The sequence below is a fragment of the Microtus pennsylvanicus genome, chromosome 14 (genome assembly GCF_037038515.1).
Source record: "Microtus pennsylvanicus isolate mMicPen1 chromosome 14, mMicPen1.hap1, whole genome shotgun sequence".
Classification (NCBI taxonomy): domain Eukaryota; kingdom Metazoa; phylum Chordata; class Mammalia; order Rodentia; family Cricetidae; genus Microtus; species Microtus pennsylvanicus.
Genome location: NC_134592.1, coordinates 31,149,038 through 31,159,931, shown reverse-complemented (window position 1 = coordinate 31,159,931; position 10,894 = coordinate 31,149,038). Strand labels below are relative to the sequence as shown.

At 49.0% G+C, this 10,894-nt stretch overlaps 1 protein-coding gene and 1 non-coding gene across 2 annotated transcripts; both read left to right on the top strand.

The window, feature by feature from the left end:
* Window positions 1–467: 467 nt before the first annotated feature.
* Window positions 468–594, top strand: LOC142835406 (small nucleolar RNA SNORA24). Its single transcript, XR_012907838.1, has one exon. It is a non-coding gene; the product is annotated as a small nucleolar RNA SNORA24 (small nucleolar RNA).
* Window positions 595–3,426: 2,832 nt separating this feature from the next.
* On the top strand, window positions 3,427–5,583 carry Vrtn (vertebrae development associated). Its single transcript, XM_075948545.1, has one exon. It carries the CDS (start codon window positions 3,427–3,429, stop codon window positions 5,581–5,583), a length of 2,157 nt encoding a protein of 718 aa, XP_075804660.1.
* The last annotated feature ends 5,311 nt before the right edge of the window (window positions 5,584–10,894 follow it).

The window sequence follows — 10,894 nt, the reverse complement described above, 5'->3', positions numbered from 1 at the left end:
GCTGGACAAAGCTCAGTGGTGGAATTCACCACTGGTACATTCAAGGCCTGGGTTTGATCCCTAGCACTAATTTAAAACAGATTTCCATAGTCAAAAGAAAAATGAAGAATCATTTAATTTCTTTATTTTCGGACCTCTGTAATACCAGTTTGGTAGATCCTCATCAGTCTGTCTTCATACGCTGTTTGGTTGGGGGAGAAATTAGGAAAATCAGACTTTAATTCCTTTATTTATGTTTATTTTATTGTTTTTGAGACAGGGTTTCTCCGTTTAACAGTTCTGGCTGTCCTGGAATTCACTTTGTCTCTGTAGACCAAGCTGGCTGCAAACTCACGGAGGTCTACCTGCCTTTGCCTCCAGAGTGCTAGGATTAGAGGTGACCTTGGACTCTAAACCCGGCCTGTTTCAGCTTTACGGAGCTGGGGTTACAGACCTGTGCTGCCGCGCCTTACTGTGGCAATCAGCAGTTCCGTGTATCCTTGGGCCTTGCTGGCTGTGGCAGTCACTTCCTAGCCGTGGAGAGCATGTTCTTGTTATTGCCAAAGCCGTCACCGTTTAATTGGTCTCAGATTCTGACTTGAACAAGTAACAACTGAGTCTGTGTGGTGCCAGGAAATCGGATATATTCTAAACTACTCTTGAATGTATGTTTCTAGGTAACCTGAATTCATTGCTGTTGGGTGATGGAAGACACGCTAAGGTATTGTTTAAAGCAAAGTAATAGTGGCTGAGATCTTTCAGGCACCTTACAAGGGGTCTTCACATTTCAATCTTGGAAATGAGTATTGTTAATTGTAATACGGCAGTCTTTTCAATAAAGTCCTGATCTTTATTTCATATAAAATTCTTCGTAGTTGGGTGGTGGCACACCTTTAATCCAAGCACTCCGGAGGCAGAGGCAGGTGGATCTCTGTGAGTTTGAGGACAGCCTGGTCTACGAAAGCTAGTTCCAGGACAGGCTTCAAAGCTATAGGAAAGCCCTGTCTTGAGAAACCACTAAATAAATAAACAAATAAATTTTTCATGAACCGAAATAAAGCTTGGTTGGTGAATAATTAAAAAAAATGTCAGTAAGTCTCTTGCTAACAGTAGTATTCTGGCCAGCCCTCTTGGGCAGGCCATTTTCCCAAGCCTTTCTCTGATTTGTCCTTAAATTTATAGTAAAACTCTTTTTTTAGTTTTTCAAACCAGGATTTCTCTGTAACAGCCCTGGCTGTCCTGGAACTTACTTTGTAGACCAGGCTGGCCTCGAACTCACAGAGATCCACCTGCCTCTGCCTCCCAAGTGATGGAATTAAAGGTGTGTGACACCACCACCCAGCCAAAACTCTTCCTTTTCTTCCTTCCTTCCTTCCTTCCTTCCTTCCTTCCTTCCTTCCTTCCTTCCTTCCTTCCTTCCTTTTTCTTTTTTCCCCCCAAGATCATAGAGTTTCTCTGTAGTAATGGCTGTCCTGAAACTCACTTTGTAGACCAGATTGGCCTCAAACTCACAGAGATCCACCTGCCTCTGCCTCCCAAGTGATGGAATTAAAGGTGTGTGACACCACCACCCAGCCAAAACTCTTCCTTTTCTTCCTTCCTTCCTTCCTTCCTTCCTTCCTTCCTTTTTCTTTTTTCCCTCCAAGATCATAGAGTTTCTCTGTAGTAATGGCTGTCCTGAAACTCACTTTGTAGACCAGATTGGCCTCAAACTCACAGAGATCCTCTTGCCCTACCTCCCAAGAGCTGAGATTCGAGCCATGTGCCACAATTCATCGCATGAAACCTTAATAAACTCCCAACTATGCTTTAAAAAAATTGCTCTATAGGGCGTGGTGAACACTTCCAATCCCGGCACTCAGAGTCAGGAGGCCGACTGAGTCTGAGGCCAGCCTTGTCTACATAAGAATGTCCCACGCTGAAAGCAGCTAATTCATCATGGACCTCTGAACCATAATAGTCTAGAGGAGACATTCTTCCTGCTCAGTGTGACAAAAGGCCCTACCTCCAAGGGCATTCTTGGGACGTCAGGGGGAAAGAATGGGACTTCTGGTATAATTAGATGCTGTTCTCTTTATAGAAAAGATTGGTTTCCACACTGTAGCCCAAACTGGCTTGGAATTCACTTTAGTCTGCGCTGGCTTCAACCTTATGGTACTCATTCTGCGTTAGTCTCCAGCGTGCTGGGAATATAGGAAGAAGCTGTCGCTCCGAATCATACAATAACATGGTTTTATTCAAATCAGATAAGAAGGCAAACTCTGCTGGGTGGTGGTGCCATGCGCCTTAAATCCCAGCACACAGGAGGCAGAGGCAGCCGATCTCTGAGTTCGAGGCCAGCCTGGTCTACAGAGTGAGTTCCAAGACAGCCAGGGCTACACAGAGAAACCCTGCCTCGAAAAAGAAGGCAAATTATGTCATTGTGTAAAATAATTATGGTATGTCTAAGTATTCTCAAAATAATTTATGAGGGACCTGGGACTATAGTTTGGGGATCATTGTTTTAGGTTTGCCTCTCGTGATCATAAGTCTTGAACCACTACAAAGATAATTTGTTTATATATTTATTTTGAGACAGGACTTCACTCTGTAGCCCTGACTGGCCTGGAACTTGCAGAGATCTGGCTGCCTCTACCTTCCAGATGAGTGCTAGGATGAACGGCATTCACAACCATGCCCAGTCGAGGTGAAGTTTATGCACCTGCTGTATACGATGCATGTATTAAATGATGATGCATAGGAACCACCATCCCCTACTGCTTTGCTGTGTGTCTGCTTCTGTGCTAGGGGATAAGTGTCTGTGCCTGTCTGTTTTACATAGAATCTGGCTAGGTAGCCCAGGCTGGCCTTGAATTCATGATCCTCCTGCCTTTCCCAGTCCTAGGATTGCATGTGTTATTTTACTTTCATTATATTAGTTAAGCTCATAGGTTTTCTAAGGTAGGAACCCCCATGTTATGTGGGGGGAAGGCAGAAGCCAGAAGCTTAAGTGTGCTTTGCCAAACTCACATCAGAACCAGGATTCAAAGCCAAGTTCCAGAGACTGTGCTTTTCCTCAGAACCACTGAGTGACTAGACAAAGCCAAGGCAGAATTAGCTGCTATCTCTTCTGGGGGACTGAGGGACACTACGTCTAGGACAGTCGTTGTCAGCCTTCCCAGTGCTGCGACCTTTAATGTCATGGTGACCTCCAACTGTGAAATTATTTTCATTGATACTTCATCACTAATTTTGCTACTGTTTTGAGTCATAATGGAAATATCTGTATTCCCATGGTCATAGGCGACCCCTGTGAAAGACTTGTTTGACTCCCAAAAGGGTCACAACCCACAGGTTAAGAATCATTGCTCTAGGGAGAAGGTACAGGAGCGCACAGGGTACCTGCTATTGTTGGGTATCACAGTCATCTTGTTTTGACCTCTGCCCCCTCTCCTTTGCCCTGTCAGGATGCCCTCTCGGGATCAGCTGGTGCAGCAGGTGTTGCGGGATCTGCAGGAGGCAGTAGAGTCCGAGGGCCTGGAAGGTCTCATCAGTGCCGCCCTGGAGGCCAAGCAGGTCTTATCTTCCTTCACCCTCCCAGTCTGTCAGAAGAGTGGCCTTGGGCCACAGGTGCTGGAGGTGGACTCTGTGGCCCTGAGCTTGTATCCAGAGGATGCTCCGCAGAACATGCTGCCCCTGGTGTGCAAGGGGGAGGGGAGCCTGTTGTTCGAAGCAGCCAGCATGTTGTTGTGGGGGCACACGGGCCTCAGCCTGGAGCTGCGGGCCCGCACCGTGGTGGAGATGCTGCTGCACCGGCACTATTACCTCCAGGGCATGATCGACTCCAAGGTGATGCTGCAGGCTGTGCGCTACTCCCTGTGCTCCGAGGAGTCCCCTGAGATGACCAACCTGTCCTCTGCCACACTGGAAGCCATCTTTGATGCCGATGTCAAGGCCACGTGCTTCCCCACCAGCTTCTCCAATGTGTGGCACCTGTATGCCCTCGCGTCCATCCTTCAGCGCAATATCTACTCCATCTACCCCATGCGCAATGTCAAGATCCGACCCTATTTTAACCGCGTTATCAGGCCACGCCCCTGCACCCAGGTGACCTCCATGTTGCACATCATGTGGGCTGGCCAGCCCCTCACTAACCACCTCTTCCGTCATCAGTATTTTGCCCCGGTGGTTGGGCTGGAAGAGGTGGAGGCTGACGGTGCCGCTACCCTGGACCCCACTCCTCCGATCCTAGGTCCTCTGCTACCACCTGCCAAAACCCTGGAACTGCTCAACCATGAACCTGGCCTTAGCTACTCCCACCTCTGTGACCGCTCCAGCATCACGAAGAGCACCTTCTACCGCTGGCGGCGGCAGACCCAGGAGCACCGGCAGAAGGTGGCCACCCGCTTCTCTGCCAAGCACTTCCTGCAGGACAGCTTCTACCGTGGGGGCCTTGTGCCATTGCAGCAGTTCCTGCAGAGATTCCCCGAGATCTCCCGTTCTACCTACTATGCCTGGAAGCACGAGCTGCTGGGCTCTGGTGCCTATTCAGCTCTGGTCCCGGCTACTCCACCCAAGGAGGCCCTGGCTGTGCCAGAGCTGGAGAGTCTGCCAGGGAAGAAGGCTGCCGAGGGTCTGGGGTGCTCCCCAGCGGCAGCGGCTATGTCAAGCCCTAGCATGGTCTTAATGCAGCGCGCCGCCAAGTCGTACCTGGAACATTGCATCTCTCTGAACAAACTAGTACCCTATCGCTGCTTCAAATGCAGGTTCCCTGGCATCTCGAGGTCCACCTACTATAACTGGAGGCGGAAGGCCCTCAGGGGGAGCCCCAGTTTCAAGCTGGCTCCAGTTCTTGAAACCACTGAGTCTCTACCCCCAATAGAAGTTGGGGACGGGACCCTGCTCTCTTCGAAGGGTGAGGTGGGAGAAGAGGGTACCGGGAAAGCAGCAGCTGGAGGCCCTCCAACTTCCCAGCGGCTCCTACCCACAAGGATGCCCCTGTCTCGTTGGCAGAGGCGACTACGCAGGGCTGCCCGCAAGCAGGTACTTAGTGGGCACCTGCCTTTCTGTCGCTTCCGCCTCCGCTACCCTAGCCTGCTACCCTCCACTTTTTGGGTATGGAAAAGTCTTTCCAGGGGATTGCCCAGGATGCAGGCCTCCTCTTTGGGCCGAAGGAGGCAGAAGCCAAAAGATCGGCAGAAGCCAAATGAACGGCAGATAGAAGCTGTTGAGAATGTAACATCTGTGATTGGTGGTCAGGTGGAGACACTGCCAGTGGTTGCTTCTTCAGAAACCTCCCCAGAAGATGCCCAGAGAGGGCCTTCTAGAGAGGGGGTCATCCAGGAGACAGCTATGACCCAGGGCCAACCCCACAGTGGGTCCCTGTCAGGCCAGACTGTGGCCGCAGCGGCAGCAGGTGGCAGGGATGGCCAGGTGCTAGTGATGGACATGCTGACCACCACAAGGTTCAAGGCCCAAGCCAAGCTGTTCCTGCAGAGACGCTTCCAGTCCAAGACTTTCCCCTCCTACAGGGAGTTCCAAGCTCGCTTCCCCCTCACTGCCCGCTCCACTTACTATATGTGGAAGCGGGCACTCTTTGAAGGCCTCACGCTTGTTGATGGCTGACGGAGAGGTGACACAGAGCCTGAGAAGGGGAGACTTGAGGTGTCTCCTGGCTTGGCTTGGATGCCCTTCGCTCTGTCTTCCATAATTTCCTGGCTTGGGTGGAGAGGAGGAAATCGACCACCTATTCTAATGAAAGCTACAGAAGTATCAATTGACTCTTTTTGGTTGTTGGCTGGTCATATATTTTTATTGCGTTTAATTTTTTTTTTCCATTAAGGTGGGTTGGGCAGGACCCCCTTGCCAGTGGTTATGGAAGTTACGGTTGTGCCACAGCTGCCTGTAGCTCTTCCTGGTCCCACAAAGACTATCACAGCACGACCATTCTCCCCGATGAGGCACAATATGTCTTTACTTTTTTTTTTTTTTTTTTTTAGGGTGAGGTCCCTTTTTCTCAAAGATGTCTTCCAAAGAAACAAGGGATTTGAATGTGAGGCTGATGTGTGGCTTTGTCTCATGCCGCCAGTGGAGAAGGTGCCAGGCTCTTCATGATCATCAGCTGGACTTCATAGAATAAAACCACGGTGGCCTCTAAGCCAGGGAAGGCCCCTAGGCACTGGAAACCCTAGAGAGGAAGGGCCTGCTCTGCTCCCTCTGCTGGGGGTCTCTGCCGGTTGCTGCCAGCCTGGCTCACTGTTGGGGACCTGTCTTGGAGCCAAGCCTCCTCAAACACTGAGTCACATCTTGGGCCAGGAGCCATAGGGTTACAAAGCTGATGGGAGACTGAATTTTCTTTGTCCAACGGCAAAGTTGGAAAACCAAAAAAATAAAGTGATGTCTTGCTCTCACGCTGCCTGAGGTCTCTGGGATTTGTTCCGCTAAAATGTGACTGCCCGGGGGCTGGAAAGATGGCTCAGTGGTTAAGGGTACTGACTACTCTTCCAGAGGATCCGGGTTCAATTCCCAGCACCCACATGGTAGCTCACAACTGTTTGAAGATCCAGTTGCAGGGGATCTGACACCTTCACACCAATGCACATAAAATAAAGTTAAATAATAAAACCATAAAAAATATTTTGAAAAAAAGATGTGACTGCCTGTTCCCAGGTTCCCCTTCAGTTTGAGGGGTTGGAACACTATTTCTATCTTCTGAGAGTGCATGCTTGGGAACACAGCTGGTGGGACTCTTAGGAACTGGATCTAGAAGTGACAATTTGGCCTGGCTGAATAAAACACGTCCCTCTCCACACACTAGGTATGCCAGGCAGGCTGGGCCTAAGGCAGATGAGGGCTTTTGTCTCTTGGGCATGAGAGAGAGATCCTCTTTGGTCCTCCCAGTTTCTTGTAGCTGCTGTCACTTATGCGAACCTGACTTCTTATTCCCTACATCCAATCCATCATGAAGTCCTGCCAACCGTGGTGCTGGGAATGGAACCCAGGGCCTTGTACATTACTGAGTTACATCCTCAGACCCTTTCTTAAAATCCAAATTCTGCTGGGCGGTTTTGGCACACACCTTTAATCCCAGCACTCAGGAGGCAGAGGCAGGTGGATTGCTGTGAGTTCGAGACCAGCCTGGTCTACAAGAGCTAGTTCCAGGGCAGGCTCCAAAGCTACAGAGAAACCCTGTCCCCCCCAAAAAAAATCCAAATTCTATTCTTGAATCTTCCCTTCTTTCTGCTCAACACAACTTCCCTCCTTCCCTTTCCATATGGCCCGATCTTCAGAGGGATTTTGATGAAATTAGATCTTCCCGCCATCCCGTGTCTGTGGCTTCCTTTTCTTCACAAAGTTCCTCCCTTGAGAAAGGCCTTATAAAGTGGCCCCCACCTCTCTTCCCCCCTCTTCACTATGCTTGTGCTCCCCTGCTGTGTTCCTGTCGCACTGACTGCCTCTGATGTGAATATGGCTTCTCCCTTCTGCTCTGGTACTTCCCATGCATGCTCCTTTGGTCTGAAATGCTCTTCCTCCTCCCTCTTCCTCCTTGCTTCTTCCTCGAGCCTCATCTTCCCTTCACCCCTATCTTCCCCCTTTTAAAGTCTGTTAGTTTTAGACACAGTCTCACTGTGTAACCATGGTTCCGTAGACCAGGCTGGCTTTGAACTCAACAGAGATCTGCCTGCTTTTGCCCCCCGAGTGCCGGATTAAAGCTAGGCATCCCCAGGCCCCTTCTGACCATGACCTCAGCATCCAGAATGCTGGGATTACAGGCGTCCACCACCGCAGTCAATTCCAATTCCAATGCTTTTCCCTGTTATCTACACAGCAGACACTGCATCTCTGAGTCACTATAACATATAACATCACCCTTTTGCATTCTCTGGTAGGTTCTTATTTCTACTGTTGTTTTATGGTTTGGATGCCCCAATTAGAGTACATGCTCTTTGAAAAACTTTCTTTTTTCTTTTGCTAATAGCACTGAATTCTATAGATAGATTAATTCTAGGCACACAGTAGGTGCTAATATTTGAAAAGAGAATGACATGGGTTTTTCTTACTGTTAATCCCGTGAGATCTGATTTTTGCAAACCTAATCAGAAATACTTAATACTTCTTATAGGCCAGTTTCCCCTCCGTCTTTACATCCACCCTGTTAATCTGTGCCAGCAGCAGCTTGCCTTTATATTGTTTTGTTTTCCAAATCGACTCTGCCTCCACTCAAATTCCAAACTAGTAAGGGCCCCCAGAGTTCACCTCCTGTCTACCACCGAGCTTATTCCTCACCCGAATGACTCTTCTTTCTCCCGTATGCTTCTTTCTCTTCCCACAGGACTCACTCAAGAGTCCTGTTGTTATTTGTCGATTTTACGCTCTTGACTGAGGTCTGGGGTGTCCACGGAAGCCCTGCTACAGCTGAGGATTTGGTGAAAGGATTGAATTGGAGGAATTTAATCTAACTTGCAGTACCAACCTTTAGCCAGCAGGTGGAAGTCCAGTGCAGTCCATTTTGGCCATGAATAGCCTCAAGGTCCCTTCTGAAATGGCCTGAAACTCGACATTTTCTTGCCTACACTAGGCGCCGCCAGAGCAGGCCCTTTGAGGCTGGGAGTAGAGTCTCCTAATGAGACCTAAAGAACATGGAATTTTGGATGCAGCTCAATGGATAACCATTTACCCAGTGTGGGCGACGCTAAACATACCCGGGGATTGCTACCAGGAGGAAAGGGGGAGGGGCTTGTCAGGAATGTGGATTCCAGAGTCTCACGCAGATCTACTGATTTCCACCTTAGATGTGTCTCCTTTCCAATTAGAAGACAGGATCACAGCCACACTCACGGTATAGTAAGCATCATCCAGCTCCCCATACTAAGAGATGAGTTAGGAGCCGCTCGATGTCTGAGTTCTCGAGGCGTGGAGGGTGGGCAAATGCCTGAGGCGCTTGCTCGGGGCTACTCTCCAGTAAGACACACTAGGGTTCTGAGATGGGAAGACCATTTTATCCAAGCCCAGCATGGGTCCCTAAACTTACTGCAGAAATTTTAACTTCTGTTGGGGGGAAATGCAAATAAGGTGTGGGCGTCATTGGGAAATGACTGTGCCTGCAGGGCTGGGTTTACTAAAGTGCTGAAGAACCGTTCCTTTTCTAATCTGCCTAGAAAGGCAAAGGGACCTAAACCACGTTCACGCTCAGTCTCACTGTACAGCCCTGCTTGTACTGGAGCTTAACTATGCAGACCCAGCTGGCCTTGAACTCAGGGATCCCTGACTGCCTTTGCTCCCAAGTGCAGGGACTAAAGCCGTGCACCACCAACCACACCAGGCTTCATGGCATTTGTTGAAATTACTTGTGGTTTATTGGTGCCACTTTCCACCCTGACTGGATACTTAGGAAGAAGATAAAAAAAACAAAACAAAACAAAACAAAAAACCTAGTACAACATTCTACGTGGCTCTAAGGGAAAGTTTTATTTTGTTTATTTAAATTTATTGTTTTACGTGTTTGGGTGTTTTGTCTGCATGTATGTCTATGTACCACATGTCCACCTGATCCCCGCAGAGGCAAGAAGAGGCTGTCAGGTCCCTTTGGACTAGAGTTATAGACAGTTGTGAACCACCACATTGGTGCTGGGAATCAGAACCCCATCCTTTGGAAAAGCAGCTAGTGCTCCTAACTGCTGGACCATCTCTCCAGTCACCCAGAAAGAATATTTTAAATATAAAAGCTTCCCCCAGCTGGGCGGTGGTGGCGCACGCCTTTAATCCCAGCACTTGGGAGGCAGAGACAGGCGAATCTCTGTGAGTTCGAGACCAGCCTGGTCTACAAGAGCTAGTTCCAGGACAGGCTCCAAAACCATAGAGAAACCCTGTCTCGAAAAAACAAAAAAAAAAAGTTTCCCCCATCACTCCCGAGGCAGAGGCAGGTGGATCGAGTTTGAGGCCCACCTTCAAGGGGATTTCTGTAGGTTGCATGCCGGCAGGGCTATGTAGTGAGACTCTGTCTGAAGAAACTTTGACCCTACGTCAGGTGAGATGGCTCTGTCAGGGCATTTGCTGTTAAATCTGAGGGTCTGAGTCTGGTCCCTGGGACCCACGTGATAGAGAGAACTGACCCTGACAAGTTGTCTTCTGGTTTCCACACGAATGATGTGACACACGCCTACAACCACACCAATAAACAAACAAATAAATGTAATTTAAAAATCAGCCTAAAGATTAACGGGATTAATTTTCCCTTTTATTTCCGCATTTCCCGCTGAGGAAATCAGTCTTTTCACGGAGATTATCTTGTCTGTCATGGCACACGATTTGCGGCTCAAATAGTTCTCTTTGAGAACGAGCCAGGTGTGGTGGTATATGCCTGTAATCTCAGCCTATGCGAAGCAGAGGAGGAGGCAAGCCTGGGCTACATAGATAAGGATACTCCATCACAAAAGAAAATCAAAGGGGGCTGGAGAGATGGCTCAGTGGTTAAGAGCATTGCCTGCTCTTCCAAAGGTCCTGAGTTCAATCCCCAGCAACCACATGGTGGCTCACAACCATCTGTAACGAGGTCTGGTGCCCTCTTCTGGCCTGCAGACATACACACAGACAGAATATTGTACACATGATAAATAAATATTTTTAAAAAAAAAGAAAGAAAATCAAAGGCTGAGAAAACCTTTCTTGGGATTAATGGTGGCTCTCAGGCCCTGAGTGGCCGCTTAGTTCCCATCCTGGAAGGCTCAGTTGTGCCTTGACATCACCAGCTGCCACTCCGGGTTCATGCTCTCGGTCCCCCGCTAAGTCCCTCTTCTCTGGGTAATCTGCTCTATAGCATCCAGCTATCGGTTAAGCTGGCCAGGGGCTAGCCTGGTATATTCTCTTCTACTTCTCCATTCCATGTCTGTGGGAGCAGCACAGGCTTTGCCAGATACCCAGAGAATCCTTTCTTTAG